The 26,524-nt window shown below is 34.4% G+C and overlaps 1 protein-coding gene across 1 annotated transcript in view; it reads right to left on the minus strand.

The window, feature by feature from the left end:
• Window positions 1-4,394: 4,394 nt before the first annotated feature.
• Window positions 4,395-26,524, minus strand: part of MACIR (macrophage immunometabolism regulator) — a 39,516-nt gene continuing 17,386 nt past the window's right edge. The window contains exon 3 of the mRNA XM_044657631.1: window positions 4,395-5,633. Coding sequence (XP_044513566.1) covers window positions 4,987-5,610 — 624 coding nt within the window. The 5' untranslated portion in view covers window positions 5,611-5,633 and the 3' untranslated portion in view covers window positions 4,395-4,986. The remainder of the gene's footprint in view (window positions 5,634-26,524) is intronic.

Raw genomic sequence — 26,524 nt, forward strand, 5'->3', positions numbered from 1 at the left:
TAGTTTTTCTCTAGACTAGTGTATTAAATGCATATTAGATATAAAAATTGAGTTTAATTAGATGTTGACAGCCTCCAATTCCGCCTTTATGTTTGACTGTATTACATTTCTCAAACCCTATTTGTCATTTTCATTTGCCTTTGTCAAGTTATTTTCTTTGAAAAAGTTTTACTTAATATTTATTCTCCTCAGATCAGGAACTTATAAGCAAATATATGTCCCAACTAATTTATATATATGTATATATATATTTTAGAATTTATTTATATTTTTTAGTATTTATATTTTTATATATTCCCTATTAGAACTTCATATGACATCTGAATAAGACACTTTCAGTCAAATAGGGGTTTCTTCTCATTTTGAAAGCTCACTTTATAAGTCTTAAATTTCATATTATAATAAAAGCTTTGTGGAATATCACGTCTATTATCCAGATATCATTTATTGATGAGTTGAAAAATATGTGTGTGAATTTTTTCTCTTTTCAAGACCTCAAGAAACATCCTTTCTTTAGCAGACCAATTTTATGAAAAGTGTATAATTATATGATTAAATTATTTTTTAAATTATATAGTAAAGATTAACTTATTTTCCATAAAGTTTCCTGAATCCCCCAAATTAAAACCTCAAACAACTGTCCCAGTATCTCAGTTATATTTGAAAATGATTTACAATACTAGAGTCTAGCAAAGAGGCATCTGGGACAGGATGATATAGTAGAGTTGGAATCTGAGGAACTATGTTTGAATCTTATCTCTCTTACTCACTTATATAATCTGGGGCAGATTACTCAAATCTCTCTTGGCCTCTATTTCACCTATAAAAAGTGGAGTTTGGATTAGATGATCTCAAAGATGCCTTCCCACCCAAAGTCCTAAGATAAAGACCAGTACTATAAATTCAGCTAATTAGGAACAGCCTGAGTTACTATAAACCTAAAGAAACAAAAAAGTCAGGGAAGAGTTCAGGAAAGTACCACAAATATAGGGAGATAAGGCTTAGAATCCAGGAGGTCAGAATCAATGAGAATAGGACCAGAGAGAAGGACCAAAATCTGATCCGTGGCTGTTTTTTTTTTTTCTCCCTGTTCTATTTTCTGGACATACAGCCAAGGCTGGATAGCAGCCAATGGATCAGAAGTCAAAAGATGAAATCTGTCCCTAATTGGAGCAAAGGCAGAGATGCCCTAATTATCTCTGACATATTCTTTTACTAGACTACACAATATTCATGACCCTAACATAGAGATGGGTAATGTGATAGAGACTGCACCAGTAATTTTTTTTCATGGGTATAAGGAACTCCCACTTGAGGAAACTCCACCAACAAATGTAATTTATAATCTGTGCTGTTTAAAAGACCAAGAGATTAAGTGCCCTGCCCTGCCTTTACATATCAGTCTTCCTAACTTCCAGGCTAGCTCTCCAAATACCAAAATACCATAATTGATGGAAATCTAGAAGATTCATTTGAGAGCAATGGAAATAATGACAGGGTCAAAAAAATCAAAATCAAAATCAAAATCATGGAAATCAAGTTAAAGGAAACATAAACCATCACCAAAAAAAAAGATGGTTAAAAGATAATTTTGTTACTCTTAGGTAAAGAAAGCTGATTTGATTTACTAAATAGCCTAGAGTTTCTAACTCTGTCTTTATGAATCAAATGTAAAGTTTCTGAATCAGATAATAGCATATATAACATTTCTCATATTACTATCCTTTTTGGTTTTTCCCCTGAGCTTTCAAAAATAGATTTCAGAATCCATGGCCAAAAAGGAATTTATTTTTGTTATTCAAATTGTGCTCTCTATCAATTATACTAACATATTTTTTCAAACCTTTGGTTCTCAGAACCCTTTTTACACATTTAAAAATTACTGAGGAACCCCTAAAGAGTTTTTATTTATGTGGGTCGTCAAAGCTATTGATATTTACTATATTAGAAATTAAAAAATCTTAGTATTATTAGGAAAATACTTTTGATCTTGAAGATCTCTTTCCTGAAAGAGGATTACATTTTAAGAACCAATGATAAAGAAAATTTCTGATGAGGAAACTCTTTACTTCTCAATACACAGCAGCAACAAGAGAATGTTGCCTGGAACACTGAGAGGTCAGCATGCATCAGAGGTGGTCCTAGAACCCAGGATTCTCTATCTACTATGCTCCAGGGCTTCTTCCCTTCAGGGAAGAATCATCATTATTATTAATTAACCATAATTAACAATAATGTCCAATGTTAAAATATCTGGAAAGTATCACAAGATATTAACTGTAAGTCAAGAAAATTCTGATTTTAGGTTTAAAAGAAATCAGACAAGAATGTAATTTAGAGAACTCAGCACTTTGTAAATGCCATTACACACACACTAGTAAACTATAATTCTAGGAGGCAGCTATGGAACTCAGTGGAGGGCCTGGGTTCAAATCTGGCCTCAGATGCTTTCTAGCTAGGCATGTCATTTAACCCCCATTATGTAGCCCTTACCTGCCCCCTTCTGCCTTGGAATCAATACACAGTATTGATTCTAAGATAGAAGGAAAGGATATATAAATCCTTTCCTTCTATCTTAGAATATACACACACACATATAATATGAATTATACATATAAAATAAATTATGCATAATTTATTTTATATGTATATTCCATGTATCTTTACATATATATCCAGTTTAATAATGTTGATATCTTTTATGTATGTTTATATATTTTGTGTATATGTATATACATTTGAATGTGTATTTATATATTTTTATATTTACACATATAAATATATGTATATATAATTTACTTATTTCATATTATATGTATATATACATATATATATATAAATTCTAGATTGCAGTAATGGCAAATGGAGCTAGATGGGGAAGTTAGGTACATATAGGCTTTACATGGATAAGGTTTTGCTTTCTAATAGGTATAATGTATATTAAAATCATAAGGTGTTAACATTAATTTTTTAAACAAAATTTTGCCTCAAAAACAAAAATTTCTTTGTGATAGATGCAATCTCTAAGTGTATGCTCATCTATTTCTAATAACCCACATTTAAAATACTACACAACAATGCACGTTTGCATCATCCCTTTATTTCATAACCAGAAACAATACAGTTCCATAGGGTGAATCAGCAATAAATAATGGTTGTTTAATCATTAAACATAAAACCCCACCTCTCTTTGGCATCTGACAGTATTCTATTTCTTGTCAAACTAACAACTGTATAGATATATAGTTTATCTTGGAGATTATTCTTTAACGCGATAAGTTTAAAAAGGTGCAATTTACTTGAAAATGTACAAAAACTGAAAATATCTCCAGCAAAACAACTCTGATCAAATCAGCAAGATGGAGGCAAACTATTCCAAGGCTCTGTACTGTAGCTTACTACAGTGGAGGTATTACATCAATGAGTGAGTGAAAAACATTCCTAGTGTTTCATAGCACATGCTCAGCTCCAGAGCTTCCTATTCATTCAGTCTGGTTAAAGAGAAGTTGCAATTGCACCAGGAATGACCAGTTTATCCATTAAAAGCTGTTCTTATTTCACAAACAAGCTTCCTAATAAACCTGAAATCATTCACTAGCCTTCCAAAACAAATGTTAAATGCTGCCAGAAATGCCACTTCAGTGATAAATTGCACCTTTAAGAGACTGCCCCTCCCGCCAAAAAAAAAAAATAGGAACTTTTACAAAAAAAGGTAAAGTTACATACATTTTCAAAATATATTCAAGCTCAGTTTGATAGTATTCGTTATTAATGTTTGGACATTATTTCTTCAGCCACAAATTGAACCAGTGCATTTGACATAAATTGTTAGCTAATCCAGGATTAACCCATTAAGACTGTAGAAGAAGCATTTTATGCCTTCAGACTAATCTTAGAAGCTAGGTTTTGAATAAAAATGTTCTGTGCTATGCACAGCAAAAACTGAAATGATTTAATGCCATGCTGAAAGATATCACTTCAATATTAATTTAAATATTCAGTAATAGAAATTATGACTTCATTTCTAAAAGTTTCACTCATTGAAGATTCAGATGCAGTCAGTATTATGACTATAATCCACAATCAAAACAAAACAAAACAAAACAAAACAAATCCTGTACCTCATGATGTTTCAGGTGAATTTTAAATCAGAAATTTGGAAGCAAAAAGAACTTAATTCAACTTATGAAACCTCATACCTTAAACTTCCTGGCGAGGTCTACCCTCACAAATGGTAAAATAAATAGTTTGTATCTCAAACTTAATTTTATTAAGATATACTTTAAAGAAATATTTTACAACAGTAGGGAAGATCGATAAATTTCCAAGAGGAAATTTTTTAAATCGTTCAATAACATTATTGAAACAAGTGAACAAAGATTTTCTTGTCCATCTGAAATGTTATTTTTTTCCAGTGCAAAATCAGTTATAAAACATTTAAACTGAATTTTTAAAAATAAAAAGTGGTCCAATACAGCAATATTCAGGTTCTCAATTTCAAAAACATATCATTACCATACATATATATTCTATATATCATAGTAAAATACAGAAAGAAATTAAGAAGTAATCAAGTACTTATCTGATATAAATTTCCAGTATGTCATACCAAGTTAGCAACAACTAGGCAGATCTCATCTCCAAGTTGCATTTCAAAGCATCGTAAAGACTTTATGTTTATCTATTGAAGTCTGCTTTTGCTACCTAAATAGTTATCCGAAGTAATGCCTACCAATTAAAGTCACTCTGATTTTCTTAGAGATCATTTTTTTCTAGAATAACTTTCCCCCCAAATACCTGTAATTTTGCTTCCATATTCAAATTTTAATTCAAATTATGTTGTTGTAGTCATCGTTGTCCCTTCAAGAACACTTAGCTGAGAATAACCTCTTAGAATGCAGGAGATTCTTTTCTACAGAACAAGAGTGGATGTTTGCAGCCAAGTGAAACCAACCCAGAATTCGCTTACCCTCCCCTCAGAGCAATTCATGTGTTATTCCTAGCAAACATTCGGTCCCCTCGAAGGGTCAGGTGTTGAAGTTGATACTGCAGAACTTCCGTGTCGGCGGGCTCCTTGATGCTCATTTTATCTAGATTGAGGTAGTCCAGGGATTTTGAATGGGCCCTTTTCCCTTTGAGAAGACAGAGAGGTAAAGGGCCATGGAGAGCCTTATAAGGTTCGTATGGTAAAGCCTTAGTGCACTTGTCTCCTGAGCTGGGCATGCGTCTCCGCCTCCTTCCATTCACAGCAGGGATTTCGTAGGGCTGGTAGTACCTACTCCTGGTTTTGTACAATCGAGAGGAGCGGGCGAGTCCGGTTTCGAGCTGTTTGGAGCGCAAGGTAGGCACCGCCTCCCCCTTGTTCTCTTCCCCTCCTGTGCACTTCTGGGCTAACTTTAAGAGCTCCTCACCCGTGGTGAAGCCAACCAGGTAGTTAGAATCCATATGAAGGATCTGATAACCCGACACGGTCCGTCTCATGGGTGAGCAGGGAGTGCTAGAGCAGCGAGGCTTTTCCGTCTCCACTTTCCCCGGGGAACCTACCTCGGACACAGGTAAAGGAAGGGTAGAGAGGGTACTTCTGGAGTCTCCATTAATGTCCACTTCCATTTTAAGTACCAGCCTGCAAACCCCTAAAAATAAAACAGACCCGGATTAGGAAAAGAGAGCACGGGAAACTTTTAGCTGAGTTAGAGCATTTGGGGAGACGCGGGTCACCTGACCCAACGCTGGACAGAAGCTCGGTCAATATCACTGACAGATTTCACCCTGCACACCCTGAAACAAAGTCAGTGCTCTGCTCCTACCTTCCAGAACTTACCAGCCACGTGAAACCAAGGGCTGACGGGCTTTCGAAAGGTTTTGTTCTGAAGAACAACAAAAAACGGGGGAAATGCCTCTTTACTGATTCAGGCACAAAAAGCAGAGTCCTCAGGGCAGCAGTCAGCATCCTGCATATTATTGTTTTTTAATAGTAGTAGTAATAATAATAGCTAACATTTATCTAGCATTTACAACGATTATTGCTACCACAGCTGCTCTTAACTGCTACTACTACTGCTGTTATTACTACTACTACTGCTTTTACTGCTACTGCTGCTACTACTGCTGCTCTTACTGCTACTATTACTATTACTACTACTGCTGCTGCTGCTGCTGCTACTACTATAACTTCTATTCCTATTACTACTAGCTAACATTTACCTAGCACTTACCAGGTGCCATGCACTGTGTTAAATGCTTTAATACCTATCCCATTTGACCCTCACAACCACCCTAGGAAGTAGGTGCTATTTTTATCCTCACTTTAGAGATGAAGTTATGAGATCAAACAGAGGTGTGTTTGGGTTTGAATTTGGACTCAGGACTTCCTCACTCTGGGTCTGGAGCTCTATTCACTGCACCAATGCCCCAAATTAAAATGTAGCCAAACAAAATTTCAGAAGGGTATCAAATGATATTCCTTAAAAACACATAATTGTAAGCTCCTGAGAGCTGATCCTTAAAATTTCAGAATCAGCATTTAGGCCTCAGGAAATGACAAATGTCATAAATTAAGACTTTATTTGTTGTTTCATTGATTGTCTAGATTTAAGAGAGCGATGAAATTATTATTAATACAGATTAAATTCAAAATTGTGTTGTGTAAAAAAAAAATAAACCAAAAAAATATATAATATTAGATTCCCGGGAATCTGATTTTTTTAAAAATGCCTTGTCTTTACATCACAGTCATCTCTAGAAGTAAAACCTCACCATCCCTTCAGATGAAAACTTCTTTTTTTAACAGAGAAAACAATTAAGCATAAACAAAATTACAATATCTGACAATGTATACAAAAGTCTGCTCCAAAAATCCCCCCCTCATCTCGGTCAAAAGGAGGAAGCAATGTTGTTTTTATCTGTTCTCTTGAACTACCATTGTTTTCCCAAATACTTAGAATTCACAGCTTTCTTTTCATGCATCTGATCTAAACTAAGGATTCAGCTCAATATTGACATCAATCAATATTTTCCATTAATTAATTTGACAAGAATAACCCTCCTAACTCCAAAAAAGGATCTGAGGCAAATTATTTCTAATTGTGCTTATAATGAGAAAATAGTTAATTATCATCTCTTTAATCTTTAAATTTAGTTATATAAATTTAACCCTTCTCCCACTGCACCCCACCCCTAACATATAAATTGACAAGAGTTCTTTTTCTTTTTGCATATTCTCAATGAGTTATGCAAATAAAACCAGTTTGTTTTTTACTTTTGTGTTTTAGTGTTAGAATGTTTATTGTGCACCATATTTAAAGGAACTGATAGATGTACAGATAATAAATGTATACTTAAAAAATTGAACTTAGAGGCAATTTGTGATAATGTCATTCACTAAAGTCTACCATGATTATTTTTTAAAGATAACCGTTACAATAATCAAGATAAGTGGCAGCTTTCTGAATAGAATGAAGTCACATGTAAGAAATGTATCAAACATAAAAATGGCAAGAGTTGTTAACTAATTTGATATGAGGACATGAGGGAGAGGCATTTGGGATAATGCTGAGATTACAAATTTGAGACTCCAGAGATACTATTGCAACAGAATTAGGGAAGTTTGTTGAGAGAAAGGTTTAGGGAGAAGGATAACGAGTTCAAGTTAGAATGGAGTTCAAGATGCATCTTGAAAGGTCTAATAAGCAACTGGCTGATGAAGGACTAAAGTGGGGGGTGGGGGGGTGGGAAAGGGATATAGATAGACAGACAGACAAAAGGAATCTCCTCTTGACTGATGAAGTTATTACCAGGGAGAAGAGAGAAGAGAAGAGAATCCAGTACAGAATCTAGGTGAACACATACAATGTGGAGTTTGGTTGGAATATATCAGCCAGTGAGACTAAGAAGGAACAGTTAGACAAGTAGATGAACTAGGAGAAAGTTGTGTCCAAAACTATATAACAAATTTTCTTATATACAATTCCTTTTTGTTCCTCTATATTGAAATGCCATAGTAATAATAAAAATTATTTACTAAGGAATATAATTACCAAGTAAAAACTCTTCAAAATCTTCCCGAATATTCTGAATTCCTAAATAAACAAAGACTTATAGTTAAAATTTTGTTTTGCCATAATTGAGTCATAGTAGTTTTAAAATTATATTAAACATTATTGTCTTGTTACAATTTATTTATAAAACTTTTTCCCATCATAGAAAATGCAAAGATAAAATCATCTCTGCTTGTAGAAAATATCTGAAAATTCCAAATGGACAGATTAATAAGCTATTATTAAGGTAACAATAAAGTTTGTTTAAAAAAGAAACTTGATGTTTTAAGGTATTCTGAGGAATTTTTTCATAAAACAATAACTTCCCAACTAATCTTTCTCTGAAATATGAATGTCAAACCAGAAAGTATGGGTAACCAAATTTCTTCTTTTTTGTACAATCTCATGTTTTATTTACTGAAGGAAAAGCAATAGGTGTCTTCAGATTCAGGTCATTACAGATTTAAGCCCATATCCTATTATATTTACACCTATAACCTGATAAAATTATAACTAAGATTAAAAAAAAAAAGACTGAAGTTCAGGGCAAGATCTACTGCCATCTGAACCAGAGATTTAAATAATGTTCTGAATATTTTAGCATGTTTTATCATATACTAACTCTCTAAAAATTTACAATTCAGATTTGTTATATGTGGCAATTCACAGTTACTCAGATTATCATTTCACTAGAATGTACCATTTCCTTACATTCTGAAAAGTCACACTTATCTGGAGCTTCTCAAGTCTTTAAAATATAAATTTTCCCACAATTGTGAAGGTAGTAAAAATGTTATTATCCTCATTTTATAAAGTAAGAAAATGAGGCTCAAGTGTAAAATGATTTGTCCAAGCTCACACAGTATATAATAGTGTGCCAAAGACCTCAAAGTCTTTTGCCTTTAAATTCAACATTAACACTGATGGCAAATGAGATTTGTCAGTATTTTCTTAAAGCAAGAGTCACCTCTATTTAATGGCACTTTAATGGTATGATACTACTGATAAAGTGTGGATAATAAAATAATATGCTGGCATTTACTTTGTAATGCACATAAACTTGAAGATTTATGCCATGTGAACCCCATGAAATATCACCAAATTTTTATGAACTAATACTATGTTTCCCTTCTCACCAAGAGTTTTATTGAATTTTTATTTGCTAAGCTGCAAATATATTAAAAGGTCATGAATTCAGATCCTGCCCATTCAGAAATTTTAAGATAATTTAGAAAAACAGAAATACACATTTATCTTTACATTTTCTATATATGGGAAAAAGTTTTATGAACCAATTATACAAAGATAATAATATTTAGCATAATTTTAAAACTAAACTGACCCATTTATGGGAAAACAAGATTCTTACTATAATTATCTATTCATCAAGGAAGATTCCTTAAAAGTTTTTTCTTGGCAACATTTTTGTAGCATAAAGTCTCTGCATACAACTGAATGTTTTTACACTGAATTTATTCTGCATATATTTTGTAACTTAATTTCTGTATATAGTCTATAATTTAACAGTACTGCTTGTGTCCCAGCTAAAATTCTACCTTCTGCAAGAAGTCTTTACAGATCCTCCTTAATTTTATTGTTTTCCCACTGTTAATTATCTCCAAGTTATTCTTCATATGACTTGTTTATACATAATTATTTTCATGGTGTCTCCTCCATTAGACCATTAGCTTCCTGAGATCAAGGGCTGTACTTATATCCCCAGCATTTAGCATAGTGTCTAGCATATAGACAACGATGGGCAACCTTTTGAGCTTGGTGTATCAAAATTCACCAAAAAACCAAGCATAACTCAGATGGTGTGACACTTCCAGAAAAAAAATTTCGTGATATTTATAGTTTAAATAACAAAAACGTATAATTGCAATATATAACTGTATTTAAAAAACCAAAATATGTAAATTAATATAAGTAGAATTGTCATCTATAGTGCACAGAGTGTCTACACTACACTACAGCAAATGTTTCCTCCTCAGCATGTGGCCCCATACTTCTCTGTATATGGCAGAATGCAACTGCGTGTCATCAAAAATGGCTGCACATGTCAGTACTGACACACATATCATAGGGTTGCCATCACCGATATAGAAAACTGTTAATTAATGTTTATTGACAGAGACTGACATTATGACTGGAAGGAAGGAAGGAATAAATATCATTAATAACAGTAAGTTGAAAATGAAGATAAATAGTTAAAAACAAAACAAAAAAAAATCTAGCTGGCCTAAAAAAGTTGTCACCCTAAATAAACTACATCCCAAGATTCTCAAAATTAAAAGTTCATGAATATGAAAGATCATGGAAAATGGGAAAGGTGACTTAGAACTAAAGAAAGAGGAAGAACCAATTAAAGAGATGGTGTGTAAACAGTTTCAAAGGTAAATGGTGATTGCTAAGAGGTAATATGGGTTTTATTGGGGGCAGTTGGGTAGCTCAGTGGATTGAGAGCCAGGCCGAGAGACAGGATCCTGGTCCTAGGTTCAAATCTGACCTCAGACATTTCCTAGCTATGTGACCCTGGCCAAGTCACTTGACCCCCATTGCCTAGCCCTTAACACTCTTCTGCCTTGGAGCCAATACCCAGTATTGACTCCAAGACGGAAGGTAAGGGTTTAAAAAATATGTATATATATTTTTTTTAATATGGGTTTTATCAAGAACAAATTATGCCAGACTAACTTAATTTCTCTTTTTTGACAGGTTAGCCTAACTTAAAAATTGGGGAGATGCCACAGACCGTGTAAATGTTTTCTGAAATCTCATACTAAGTGTCTTATGTTATTCATGTGAAGAAGATGGAAAGGTATGGGCGACATGCCATTTAGGTAGATTCAGACCTAGTTAAAGGACCAGATCCAATGTCAACCCAAAACTTTCACCAGAAATCTATACTTGGCCCTGCGCGATTTACTTACTATTTTTATCAGTGACGGATTGAAAGAGTAAATCTCATGCTTATCAAAGCTGCAGATAACACAAAGCTAGGAGGAAAAGAGGCAGTCCAGATCCAAAAATACTTCCACAGATTGCAACTTATTATTAAAGGGATGGTCATACAATTTGATGAATACTCTACTGTAACAGAGATAAGTTAAAATTAAAAAGAGATAAACATTAAGTCTAACACTTAGATACAAAGAAATCAGCCTTACAAGTACAAAATGGGAGAGAGAGACATAACTAGAGATCACATTTTCTATGAAAAAAATCAGGGAGTTTTAATGAAAGACAAGTTTAACGTGAGTAAACAGCGAAACATGATAGCCCTCCAAATAGCAAATGCAATTTATTCTACATTTTTAAATGGGAGCATGCCCTAGTTAGAACACATATAGGTTCAACTGGCTACCAAAGTAGGAAAAAAATTTTTTAGGGAAAATATGAATGTGGTCCATAAGATAACAAGTAAAATGGAATCTAAGGGAACTAGAGACCATGGCATATGAGGGCTGGTTGAAGAATGAGGATTGTTTAACTTCAGAAGAGAAGTCTTCGAGGGAAAATGGCAGGTATCTTCAAGTATTTGAAAGATTATCCCATGTAACATGGATTAGGTTTATTCTACTTGGCACCAGAACAACAAAGGTTAGAAGCTACAGAAAGAAGGATTTTGACTTAATAAAAGGAACTCTTTCTAACAATTAGTGCTTAAAAATAAAATAAGTTGCTGGGAAAGTTTTGATCCCCTACTTAACCCTTGTCCCACCACCTCAAGAAGTCTTTAAGTTAAGGCTGAATGACTATTTGTCAAGAATGATATATAGGTAAGTCCTATTGGAGTATGAGTTTGACTAAAAAGACATTCTGTGCAGGCTAATTAGCCCAAAATAAGTTTCTATTGTAGAACTAAGAATTTGCAAGCAACGAAAGTAAATTAGGAGACATAATTAAAAAGGGCACTGAATGACAATTCTGAAGTGACAGTGATTCTGGATCAAATTGATTAAGGCACATTTCCTTCAAGTTAAATATAGTTTTAATTGTTTAAGCTTCCTCAAATAAATTTTTAAGAATTGGGGCATAAGACATTAAATTTAAAAAAAATTTTAATTCAACTGGACATTTTTCATTATCTAAGGCCAAATCTCAAGCTGAAATATTTTATATTTTTATATATACTTGCATATTTTAATTTCCATTTTTAAGTCCTCAGTGGAAGTGAGGAGAAAAATAAAATTTTAAAATGTGTAGTTTTTGAGAAATGGCTACTATGTTGGGTGGTGGAAGAGATAATGAAGTACAAAACATAGTTTGTGCTTTCAAGGAAGTAAAAATCTAGTTGAGGAAACAAAACAAATACATGAGAAAAATAAAAATAGAAAACAAATAACAGTTCACAACAACAATAGATGTCACAAAGCAATATACAATTAACTGCAAATTGAATGGTATAAACAATAAGTGTTTGGGAATTCAGAGGAGGAAGAGATCACTTCAGGATGATGTGGATGTTTATGGAGAAAAGCATTATGAAGGAGCAGATTTTAAGATGGCTCTTCAGGAAGACCTAGGTGTAAAGTGGGGAGAGCACGTGGGACAAAGACAATGCAAAAGTTATAGCAGTAGAAGGGAAATAAGCCAAATAATTGGGCAGAAATGTATGTTTCTTGTAGAAGAATATCAAGAAATTATATTGGAAAGCTAAGCTGGGACATGAATATGAAGGGTCTTGGATGTCTGGTTAAAGGAATCTAGAGACTTTATTCTTACAGTCTTGGGGAACTACTAAAGATTTTCCAGACAGAGAAAAAAAATCCTGAAAGGAGTGTTTTAAAATTTGAGGAAGATTAACTGCATTGTGCAGTCTAGATTAGAGGGAAGGGCAATAAAAGCAGAGAACCCAATTAAGAAGCTAGTAGAGTCATCAAGGCATAAATCAATATGGTGCTTATAGTGGAGAACAGGAAAAAAAATTTATAGGGCCTGTTAACTGGATGTAAAGGAGAAAGGAAAACTCAAAGATGACTCTACTGTTTTGAATTATGGTGTCCTTAGGTGTCTAAGGACATTCAAATGGAAATGCCCAGCTGGCACAAACTAGAGAGGTAGTGGTTGAACTTTCTCCAAGGAAGATGAATAGATGATAGATACATGATGGATCTGAGAAATTAAGTATGAACTTGGAAACCTTGTGCCTGCTTTCTCTCCAATGGTTTCTCTTTGAGAAGAGCTCAGACCACTGTACCTACTCTGATGCAATATGGTGAGCAACTGCCAAATAGCCTTGGCTCTACTCAGATCAAGATTACAATTACATCATCAGGAACCCTTTTACATCTTTTGGACAGACACTGCAGGTGGACATTGAGTTCAGCCCCAAATCATTGAGAAGAAGTAAAAAGAACACTAGGCTAAATTACCTTTGGGAAATTCAGGGTTCCTTTAATGGCCTCCAACTTCTCTCTGAAAAAAATGCCCATCTTTTTTTATGCCAGTGTATTTCTGGTGGTAATGGGTTTTTAGCAAATTAGAAGCAAGTTTGATTGTGAAAAATTAGAAATAAGTACCATTAAGAGGAAAAAATAGCAAGTAGACAATGCCAATGAACAACTCCATAATAAAGGATGTTACCAAAGAAATGTTTGATCAAAAACAAAAACTGGCTTTTCATTAATTAAGAATAGTGATCAATGGACAGAACCATCTACATGTACATTGAGGTCATCCTAAATGAGCTTATCAGTAGGAAAAGGGCAGCCTTTTGTAAGTATTATTCTACAAGAATCTACATCTTTGTCATCACACAATTGACTACCAGATGTAGAAAATACAAGATTTTGCTGTGCTTAGTATTTGTTTACTATTTTAAAACATTTGAGCAAAATCTCCCCTTAGAGGCCCTATTCCACCAAGGAGTATACAACATTTATCAGCCACACATCAGTAGCCTCCTTTTACTTTAAAAATATTCCTCAAATCCAAATTCTCCTTTCTACTCACCCAGTTACCACTTTAGTTCAGTCCCTCATCAGCTCTTGCCTAGATCATCTCAATGGCCTCCTAATTGTTAACCCTGCCTCAAATCTCTCAGCACTCCAACCCCATCCTCTACAGTGCAAATAAAGTGATTTTTTCCCCTTAAATGCAGATCTGACCTTGTCTTTCCCCTTACTCAGGAAACTCCAGCATCTTCCATTAGCTTCAAGGATCAATAAAACTCATTGGATTAGCTTTTAAAGCTAGAATATACCACTTCCATAACTCCACTTCAGATGGGTTCAAATCTGGCCTCAGACACTTCCTAGCTGCATGACACTAGGCAAGTCATGGAACCCTGTTTGGCCAGCCTTTGCCCTTCTGACTTTGAGTTGTTCCTAAGACAAAAGGGATTTTTAAAAAATGGAAAGTCTTTAGAAATATGAGCATTGCTCTAGCATTGCTCTTTGCTCTAACAGTTTGGTGATTTGATTATAAACAACAATTGGGGTAGTGAGGAACTTGAAGACCCTTCTCAATAAGTGTTCTCTTTCCTATTAAAACATAACTGATTTCCTTTTGTGTGATGTTTTTGAATGTGCAACCATGTCAAGAGCCTTACAATTCTTTACTCAAAGAATGTATTCATAAAGTACAGGCACAAAGCTTCTTTGTCATTTTATTGCCCCCTCTGGTATGCCAAGCCCCCACATACACCATCTGTACCTTCAGGTTGAGTTCCCTAGGCAACAACTACCCCGGGTTCAAAGTACTTTATGGGTCCACATTCCTAAAACTACTGCTCATAAGTTCTCAATGGTACATTTACATTTACTCCAGTCAAGCAGAGGACATAATTACTTCAACGTAAAGGCATTTAAAGAAATAGCACAGTATTGCTATTTAGCAATAACAAAATCAAAAAGGAAATACTAAAAAAGGAAAATCTTGTTTGAAATAGCAAGATGCATCTTCTTTACTTATCAATGAGAGCATAGCTCTTTTTCTTATGTAAGTTAAATTTATGTAATTAAGCTAAATTATATAAATTTAATTAAATTATTTAAGAGTTTGTACAGCTAAAATAAAAAGGTAAAGCACTAATTGGGAGGGAAAACATTATGTATCAAATATTTCTGATAAGTCTGAGATCCAGTTCATAGATGGACTGACACAAATAAGGGCTATTTTCTATAGGCAAAGAACAAGTTCTTTTAAAAAAAAAAGTTACAGAGTATTAACAATCAAATGAAAGACTGCTCCCAATCACTAATAATAAAAGAAATGCAAACCAAAAAAATTCAGCTTTCATCTAACATCTAACAAATTGACCAAGAAGACAAAATACAGTAATGTTAATGTTGGAGAGACTTCAAAAGACATGCCTCAACCTTTCTAGAAATGAAATACAAAAATGTCTATAACTTTTAAAACAGAGATCCCAGTGTTAGGCAATGACCCATAGAGGTCCAAGACAGAAAAGTAAGTTCTCTTGTATACTAACATATTCATGGCCACACTATTTGAGGTGGCAATGAACTGAGATTCCCCTCAATCTGGTAATGGCTAAACAAACAGCAATACAGGAATATAATGGAATCTTACTGCATGAAGAATTCAGAGAAACATAGAAAGACTTAAATGAACTGATTCAGAGTGAGATAAGTAGGTCCAAGAAAAACAATATATATAACGATGACAATGTCATTGGAAAGGACAAAAAGAATTCAATGTTTTGTAATTATGACCAAGTTTGATCCTAGAAAAGTTAAGAAAACGAAACTCCCTCTTCCTTCTTTTCAAAAGGTACTACAGCCATGCAGTACTATATATACTTTGAATTATTGAGATGTTAGGGTGGTTTGGCCCCAATTTATTTTTCTCTTTTTTATTTTTTGTTGCAAGGAATGGCTCGATTGGCTGGGGTGGGAGGGTGAGAAATGCTAAAACAAAATATAAGAACAAAAATGTTTTGAAATGCCTTTTTTTGCTCTTAGAAATTACTAAAATGAACATATGAAATAAATCTCAGTAAGAAATCTGGATAATTATGGTATAACAAAAGTAAACTACTCGGGGGCAGCTGGGTAGCTCAGTGGATTGAGAGTCAGGCCTAGAGATGGGAGGTCCTAGGCTCAAATCTGGCCTTAGATACTTCCTAGCTATGTGACCCTGGGCAAGTCACTTAACCCCCATTGCCTAGCCCTTACCACTCTTCTGCCTTGGAGCCATTACACAGTATTGACTCCAAGATGGAAGGTAAGGGTTTAAAAAAAAAAAAAGTAAACTACTTTTTAATTATCCTAACAATTAATTAGGTGCTGCACATGTATTACTGTACTTTTGATTAAAAGGTCACTTTTTCTTTCAATGAGGAGTAAAGAAGGTATCCTTTATTCTTCTTTTAAATATCCCTCCTTCCCACTTTCAAAAAGAGAAAAAAAAATTTTATTCCTACATTCATCTGAGCTTACTTTGATATCTACTTATAATTAAACTAATGTAAATCTAATACAAACTAATCAGTTCTTTTGCTTAGAGACTTATTTTACCAGCAGTTATGCAGTTACCAAGTCTACTTTGGTGCTTCGTCATGGTAGAAAGGTGACTATGTTCTTGAAGGCTATACCAGGAGAGCATAAACTATTATAGATTCTGCCATGCCAGAAAGGCTTTGAGTATGGTTCCAGAAACAGGCCAAGTATATTTTCCAGGAACCAACTTAGTTAACTAAAGAAAGATATATTCCCAGTAGGCTGGACACATTGTAATGAATTTTTTTTGGCTACGGCAACCCATAAAACAAAGAAAAAACTTTTTATAACCCTCAATCTTGTATGCCCTCCTTTCAGTTCTTCATGAGCAAAAAAAGGAAGCAGGAAGTGCTTAGAATCACAGTTTTTAGCCTATCCATAAATTTCAATTTAAGCATTTCATTTTATTTTATTTTTTAAATTACATTGTGTCTTACAATCAATACAAAGTATGGGTTCCAAAGACAGAAGAGTGGTAAGGGCTAGGCAACTGGGGTTAAGTGACTCCCCCAGGATCACACAGCTGGGACATGTCTGAGGCCAGATTTTGAACCCAGGACTTTCCATCTCCAGGCCTGGTTCTCTATCCACTAAACCACCTAGCTGACCCAGTTCTTGTAATTTAAATGTGAGAACTTTGTCCACTGACTAATGAGTAGACATATTGCTTAAAGGACCTGAATCATGTCAGTCTTGTCCAACTATAGCAATTCCTGCCATAAATGGAAGATAAAAGGAAACTGCAGTAAAATGGAAAGATGGTCCTTGATGAGGCAAAGAAAGGAGAGGATGGACCCAAAGGTAACAAAAAAACCAGACTATCAAGGAGATGCTTGGTCATCACATATTGTAGTAAGAAAGGTAAATGTCTTAAAAAAGACCACCATGAAAATAATTGCAGCTTACGCACCAAAATCAGCTGCTGAAGATGTCCACAAAGACTTGATAAGACTCTAAATTGAATCTACAGACACTCTACTTGCTAACTTTGGTGCAAAAGTCAGGAAAAAGTAAGAATGGGGAGAAATATATAGGAAAATGCGGCTCAGTAAAAAAGAATAAAAGAGGATAAAGTCTTGTAGATTACACAGAAGACTCACACCTATCATATTAACATGAATACTTTCTTCAAAAAAAAACCTGATAAATGCTTGAAATGGTAAATACCAAATAACACTGCCAAAAAAAAAACCCCAAGTAGGTTATATTCTAACAGACAGGAAAAGATTTGTGATTGGTGTGAGAGTTATCTGGGGGTTACTATTCTCTACATAGAAAATTGCCTTACAAAAAGTACAAAAAATACAAAAAGTAGTAAAATACAACAGTAATAAAAAATACGTAAAGTGTAAGATAACTGGGAACCATTTAAACAAGTAACAAACATTCAAAAATGAGAATAAGACTGCAGAATGAAATGACATCAACAATGACTATAATAATTTTATCCAGAAGTTTAGCCAATGTAATTACTCCAAAAGCTCAAAAACAACATTAGTCAGCAAACACCAGACACGCTTGCTAAAAGGAGAGAGGGCTGCCAATGGCAACACCGGGTTTAAACTCATTCATATAATCTTACATAAAGAGAATGATGGATGTTCATGAGCAGAATCATTTTATAAAGCAGAAAGAAGCAAAGGGACAAAAAAAGGCCAGTTGAAAAAAGTCTTAGCAAAATAGTGAACTAAAGCCAAGGCATGCAAAGAGCACCTAAGGATGAAAATGTAAAGAGGGCAACAAACAAGAAAAATAGAAAAGATTTGTAACTGCTTTCTCCATCAAGGACTGTGAAACCAACACACTGGAACCCTAACATCCCAGTATCCACTTCCCTATAGCAGAAATATAAGTAGAAATAGCACAAAAGAGAAGCAAGTCAGGAAAAGCAGTCAGAAGGAAGGACTGATATAAAAGGTATCTAAAAAAGGGAAAGATCTCAGAAGGTGTGGGGAGGGGAATCTCAGACCTTATTAACACAGAAAGAAGTTAACTGAGGGAACATGAATAACTATCAATCTATCTATGCCTACAACCTGTCTATACAAGTCTTTATATTTATATCAGTTGAGAATATCCTTTATGAAAGTGTTCGTAGGAAGCAAATTGGCTTTTATGATGTTCAACAATATACCACATTTTTACCATCTTACAATTAACTGAAAAATAATCATTCAAGATTCCTTGAAAGAGATACCAAAAAGAGCCTTTTTGAACCACTCTTGGATCCTAAACATCAGAAAGGAATAAATCAGGTAGAAGTATGCTCACTAAAGTTTTCACACCTGGGATGGAGGAGACCAGCTCAGGCTCCAAGCTAAAGAGAATGGATTCCTTTGGATGGTGAGGTCTTCCACTTTGTGGGTAACACTGTGCTGATTGCATCCAATTGCCTGGCCTCCTGGAAGGAAGACTTTTTTCAATATTTCCCTCGAGGCCTTTATCATCCACAAAAGAAAGATCATGAGGATAAAGAATGTCTTATTTCCCAGATGAAAACATGCATTTATGTGTATAACCAATAAGAGCATGTTCATCAGTATGTACACCTGAAAAATACTCTATACAAGGTAGTCCAAGGGTTGAATGGACAAAGGAAAAGCAAGCTTGAAATACCTTCAAAAAACTGAAAAGGTCCCTTAAAGATTCTAGTTTCCCAGGAAAGCATGTATACACAAATTATTTTTGCATGATTTTAGTATTTGTATTGAAACAATGTGTCTATTTCTTCATCATTTTTTTTAATATGCAAAAAATGGTTCCTGATTCCTCAACTCTCCCTTAATTCCTAGATTTGATCAGCTCTGTGTTCTGTCTCCATGATTTTGATACAAAGTTCATAAAACAGTAATCTAAAAATCCTCCTACCACAGCACACCCCCAACCTGAGCCTGAACAGATAAAGTAGATCCAGACTCAAGGATGACTGCTCACTTTGATCCCTGATCTGAGGAGCCCCAGACGATTCCCTCCTATATATAAGAACAAAGTGGCAGCGGCCCGTTTCAGAGGCACGGATCCCAACTGGACCAGCCGAGATCAAGAACAGGTCCCAAGCCAGACACCTAAGAGGACAGGGTAAATGTGACCTAATCTGGAAGTGTTCCGAGATCTCGAAGCAGCTGTGTTCCTGACCATTCGAAACCAGGACAACTTGACTGTTCCCTAAAATGCCACCATAATAAATATGACTTCAGATATGGACAATTCATGTCTGAGTTTACACATGGCAGCTAGGTAGATTCAGGAAGATCTGATTTAAATCTTGCCTCAGACTAGCTCAGTTTCATCATCTTGTAAGATGGGGATTATAATAGCATCCAATTCACATGAGCTAATATAGGTAAAGCTCTTTGCAATCCTTAAGTTTTACATAAATCTTAAGTTCTATATAAATGCTAGCTATTATTCTCATTATTTTTTTTCTTAAATGACCATTATCTTACTACAAAAGTCACCCAATTATAGAATATCTGTTGCTAAAAATTGCTAAAATTAATAATAAGTTCTACTTGGAGAAAGACCCCAACTTACAGACTTTGCCTGAAGCATAACACTTTAACTATAATATTTTCAGTATTATTAAAATTGGAGGCAATTTTAAGTACCACCAAGATCTTTGCATAAGAGAAGCACTATGCATCTCATTCATCTACAACGAATAAAGATTAAAAAAAAGTAAAGGAGCTCTATGTCCATTTTTTCAAGCCTTAAATTTTACCATCATTTCTATGGAGAAGTCTAGTCCATAATTCTTGAAGAATTTAATAAATTTAACCTATTAGAAAATGGCCCTGACTAACAAACCCACCTCCCCAATCCCACAAAGCAGGGGAAATAAAGAGAGAAACTAGACAAACTGGGAAATTATTTCCATTTTCCAATAGTTTTTAATACAATTTCATCCAAAGAAGCAAACATCATGCCTGATTCCATACTTAAAAAGTCAATAACGAGGAACATTGGGGTTAATTTAAGCAAAAAATATCAATAAAATTTTGTTTTAATAAATAAATTTTAATTTTATTAATTAAAATAATCTTAACATGTTAAAATAAGTCCCTCTTTCCTCCCTGCAGTCTAGACTTCCTCTATCATAACCAAGAAACCACTTCATTCTGAAATCTCACTTGAGGCCTGGAGTTCCATGGCAGTCCCCTCCACCATCTCTGGCTCCTCCTAGAACCTCTAATTGAGGCAGGCGTCCACACCAGGCAATTCTCATTCCTCTCCAGGCCTGGCTCTGAACCAGTTTCTGGGTCTTCACCTCAATTTCATCTCCATTTCACCTCCCATTGGGAGGCAAACACCTGAAGGTCAGAGCCTCTTTCCATTTAGGAATATCTATGCCCAGGCACATGGTTAGCCCTTCATAAAGGCTTCTGTTTGATGATGACTGACTAAGCACACAAATAAACATTTTCATTCATATTATGGCGATTCTGCTCAAATCCACTTAAATTGTTCCAATTGTAGCAAATGTGTGGTAGAATTTTATCTGTTAAGGCACAGCTCAAGAGGCAATGATGGAAAAGTGTGTGGGGGATGTGTACAGCTCTATCTAACCAAATCTGAAAATCATCTAACCAAATCTGAAAATGTTTTACATCTGTTTGAATATACTTTTTATGGAAAAGATAATGCCTCTTTTTACACCAAACCTGTTAAATAAATTTACTCCCAGAAATGTTAAAAAAAAGTCATATTCTTGGCTATATTTTTCTAGTTTTGCATCCAATAATAAAAATATATCTCAAGTAGACAGAACATAAAAACTGAGGGGTTCTCCATCATAAAGGAATGGCCGAACAAGTTGTGATGGAATACTGTTGTGCTATAAGAAATAATAGGCAGGATGATTTCAGAAAAATCTGTAAAGATTTAGAGGAACTGATACACAATGAAGTGAGCAGAACCTGAAGGACATGGTACAATGACAGCAATATTTCTTGAAATGTGAATAATCTAGTAATTCTTAGCTATCCAAGACAATCCCAGAGACTAATGATGAAAAATGCCATCTGCCCTCCAAGAAAAAACTGATAAAGTCTGAATGCTGACTGAAACATACTATATTTTACTTCTTTTATTGAGGTATCCACAAAATGACTAATATGGAAAAATGTTTTACATGATTGCACATATAACATATACATATATATGCACACATGCACATATCAGGTTGCTTACTGTTTCAAGGAAGGGGAAGAGAAGGAAGAAGGGAAAAAATTTGGAACTCAAAACTTTAAAAAAAAAAAGAATGTTAAAAAATTGTTTTTACATGTAATTGAGGGAAGATAAAATACTATTTTAAAAAATACACAACTAAGGTATATACTGGCTTTTACCTCTACATACTAGACTCAGGAAAACAGAGAATAGGTCATTAAGAGGTCATCCTGCCTATCATTTCTTATAGCACAACAATATTCCATCACAACTTGTTCCGCCATTCCTTTTTGATGGAGAACCCTTCAGCTTCCTTCATTATGTTCTTACATTCTGCCTACCTGAGATATATTTTTATTATTGGATGCAAAAGTAGAAAAATATAGCCAAGAATATGAATTTTTTTAAATTTCTGGGAGTAAATTTATTTAACATGTATGATGCAAAAAGAGTCATTATCTTTTCCATTAAAAAGTATATTCAAACAGGTATAAAAAAGCTTTTTAAAATAAAATCTATGTATAATTGGTGTTGATCATATTTCTCACTTTCTCAATGGGTGGGGAAGTGACAGGGAATTCAGAACTGAAAAGAAAAATTTGGTTAGAGAAATGGGAAATAGCTCAAAAGGAAATCAGGCAAGAAAACAACAGTTTAAAAGGCAGAATTTTGCAATTGGAAAGTGAGGCTCAGAAATCAAATGAACTGATAAGCAAATTGAACACCAGAAATGACCAGATTGAAAAGGAAAACCAAAAGATCATAGCCGAAAACCAAAAGATCATAGCCAAAAACCAAAGATCATAACCGAAAACCAAAAGATTATAGCCGAAAACCAAAAGATTACAGGCAAAAACCAGTCCCTAAAGGCTAGAATTGAGCAATTAGAAGCTAATGATCTCTCAAGACAACAAGAACAAATAAAACAAAGTCTAAAGACTGAAAAAATAGAAGGAAACATGAAATATCTCAATGAGAGTGTGACAGACCAAGAAAACCGGTCTAGAAGAGACAATTTGAGAATAATTGGTCTTCCAGAAAAACCAGAAATTAATAGAAACCTGGACTCCATACGAAAAGAAATTATTCAGCAAAATTGTCCTGAAGTCCTACAACAAGAGGGCAATATAGAAACTGAAAGGATCCATAGATCACCCTCCACACTCGACTTAGAAAAGATAATGCCCAGAAATATAACTGCCAAATTTAAGAGCTTCCAAGTAAAAGAAAAAATCTTACAAGAAGCCAGAAAGAGACAATTCAAATATCAAGGAGCACCAATCAGGATCACATAGGATCTGGCAGCCTCCACGCTAAAAGACTGCAAGGCTTGGAATATGATATTCAGAAAGGCAAGAGAGCTGGGCCTGCAACCACGGATCAACTACCCATCAAAATTGACTATATACTTCCAGGGGAAAGTATGGGCATTCAACAAAATTGAAGATTTCCAAGTATTTGCACAGAAAAGAACAGGGCTAAATGGAAAGTTTGATATCCAACCACAAAAATCGAGAGAAACATAAAAAGATAAATAAGAAACAGAGGGGAAAGAAAGAAAACTCATAACTTTTAAATTTGCCTTTTTAAGGGCCTCAGTAAGATCTAATTATCTGCATTCCTATGTGGAGAAATGCTATGTATAATTCTCGGTAGTGAACTCTATTCACTATTATAGTATTCACTATTATAGTAATCAGAAGAATAATTCAGAGGGAAAGGGTTGAATACTAAATGGTCTAAGATGATATGGGGAGTGGGAAAGAGGTGGGTGAATAGTAGGGGACACCAAGAGAAACTTGAGTGAATAAGAAAATAGGATATTATATTACACACAAAGAGGGCATGGGAAGGAAAGGGGACAAATACTATTATAAGAAGGAGAGGAAGAGAGCATTAAGAGGTAATATTTAAACCTTACTCTCAGTGTAATCAACCCGGAGAGGGAAGAGTAGCTATACTATCCATTGGGATATAAAACTCTTATCTAACCCTACTGAGAAAGTCAGAAGGGATAAACCAAGGGGAGCAGGGGAGTGGGGAGGTCAAAAAAAGGGAGGGGAGAAGAAGGGGGAGGGAATTCATTAGGCCTTTAAAAACAAAAAGAGGGGAATAATAAGGGAGGGGGTAGAAAGGTAAGTTAGTCAAGGGAGGGGATAAGGGATAGGGTCTTAATAGCAAACCACTGGTTTAAAAGGAAATAGTTTAAGGAGAAGGGGTAGGAATAGGGGAGGATACGAAAATATCAGTGAATGCACAACTTATAATTATAACTCTGAATGTGAATGGGAAGAACTCTCTCATAAAACGGAAGCAAATAGCAGAGTGGATCAGAAACCAAAATCCTACCATATGTTGTCTACAAGAAACACATATGAGGCAGGTGGACATACACAAGTTTAAGGTTCAGGGCTTGAGCAAAATCTTTTGGGCGTCAAATGAGAAAAAGAAGGCAGGAGTGGCTATTATGATTTCTGACAAAGCCAAAGTAAAAATAGATATGATTAAAAAAGACAGGGAAGGTCATTACATACTGATTAAAGGCAGTATAAACAATGAGGAAATAACACTGCTCACTATGTATGCACCAACTGGCATAGCACCCAAATTCATAAAGGAGAAACTGGCAGAGCTCAAGAAGGAAATAGATAGTAAAATCATAATAGTGGGAGATCTAAATATTCCTCTTTCAGATCTAGATAAATCAAACCGAAAAATAAATAAGAAAGAGGTAAGAGAGGTGAATGAAGTCCCAGAAAAATTAGACTTAATTGATATGTGGAGAAAAATAAAAAGGGACAAAAAGGAATACACCTTCTTTTCAGCTGCACATGGTACATTCACAAAGATTGACCATGTTATAGGGCATAGAATCATTGCAAACAAATGCAAAAGAGCAGATATAATAAATGTAACCTTCTCAGATCATAATGCAATGAAAATAATAATTAGTAAGGGCACCTGGACAGGCAAATCAAAAACCAATTGGAAATTAAACAAAATGATTCTCCAAAACCAATTTGTCAAAGAAGAAATCATAGAAACAATCAACAATTTCATTGAAGAGAATGACAATGATGAAACATCCTACCAAACTCTGTGGGATGCAGCCAAGGCAGTTCTCAGGGGGAAATTTATATCCTTGAGTGCATATATTAACAAATTAAGGAGGGCAGAGATTAATGAATTGGGTATTCAACTCAAAAAATTAGAAAGCGAGCAAATTAAAAACCCCCAGATGAAAAATAAATTAGAAATACTAAAAATTAAGGGAGAAATTAATAAAATTGAAAGTAAAAGAACTATTGAATTAATAAATAAGACTAGAAGCTGGTATTTTGAAAAAACAGATAAAATTGACAAAGTACTGGTCAATCTAATAAGAAAAAGGAAAGAAGAAAACCAAATTGACAGAATTAAAGATGAAAAGGGAGACCTTACCTCTAATGAAGGGGAAATCAAGGCAATCATTAAGAACTATTTCGCCCAATTATACGGCAACAAATATAAAAATTTAGGAGATATGGATGAATATTTACAAAAATATAAATTGCCTAGATTAACAGCAGAAGAAATAGAATACCTAAATAATCCCATATCAGAAATAGAAATTGAACAAGCCATCAAAGAACTCCCTAAGAAAAAGTCACCAGGACCTGATGGATTCACAAGTGAATTCTATCAAACATTCAAAGAGCAACTAATCCCAATACTATACAAATTATTTGATATGATAAGCAAAGAAGGAGTCCTACCAAATTCCTTTTATGACACAAATATGGTACTGATTCCAAAGCCAGGTAGACCAAAAACAGAGAAAGAAAACTATAGACCAATCTCCCTAATGAACATAGATGCAAAAATCTTAAATAGAATATTAGCAAAGAGACTCCAGCAAGTAATTAAGAAGATCATCCACCATGATCAGGTGGGATTTATACCAGGAATGCAAGGTTGGTTCAACATTAGGAAAACCATCCACATAATTGACCATATCAACAGTCTAACAAACAGAAATCACATCTCAATAGATGCTGAAAAAGCCTTTGACAAAATACAGCATCCATTCCTATTGAAAACATTGAAAAGTATAGGAATAGAAGGAACCTTCCTAAAAATAATAAACAGCATATACCTAAAACCATCAACAAGCATTATATGCAATGGGGATAAATTAGAAGCCTTCCCAATAAGATCAGGAGTGAAACAACGATGCCCATTATCACCTCTATTATTCAACATAGTACTAGAAACACTAGCAATAGCAATTAGAGAAGAAAAAGAAATTGAAGGTATCAAAATAGTCAATGAGGAGACTAAGCTATCACTCTTTGCAGATGATATGATGGTCTACTTAAAAAATCCTAGAGAATCAACTAAGAAGCTTGTAGAAATAATCAACAACTTTAGCAAAGTGGCAGGATACAAAATAAATGCACATAAATCATCAGCATTTCTATATATTTCCAACTCATTAGAGCAGCAAGAGGTAGAAAGAGAAACACCATTTAAAATCACCCTAGACAATATAAAATACTTGGGAATCTATCTACCAAAACAAACACAGCAATTATACGAAAACAACTACAAAACACTTTCCAAACAAATAAAACTGGAGCTCAACAATTGGAAAGCCATTAACTGTTCATGGGTAGGACGAGCTAACATAATAAAAATGAACATTCTACCCAAATTAATTTACCTATTTAGCGCCATACCTATCAAATTACCAAAAAACTTCTTCACTGAATTAGGAAAAACTATAACAAATTTCATTTGGAATAAAAAAAGATCAAGAATATCAAGGGAAATAATGAAAAAAAAATGTGAAGAAAGGAGGCCTAGCAGTAC

Source organism: Gracilinanus agilis, chromosome 1, assembly GCF_016433145.1.
Source record: "Gracilinanus agilis isolate LMUSP501 chromosome 1, AgileGrace, whole genome shotgun sequence".
In the NCBI taxonomy this organism is placed as follows: domain Eukaryota; kingdom Metazoa; phylum Chordata; class Mammalia; order Didelphimorphia; family Didelphidae; genus Gracilinanus; species Gracilinanus agilis.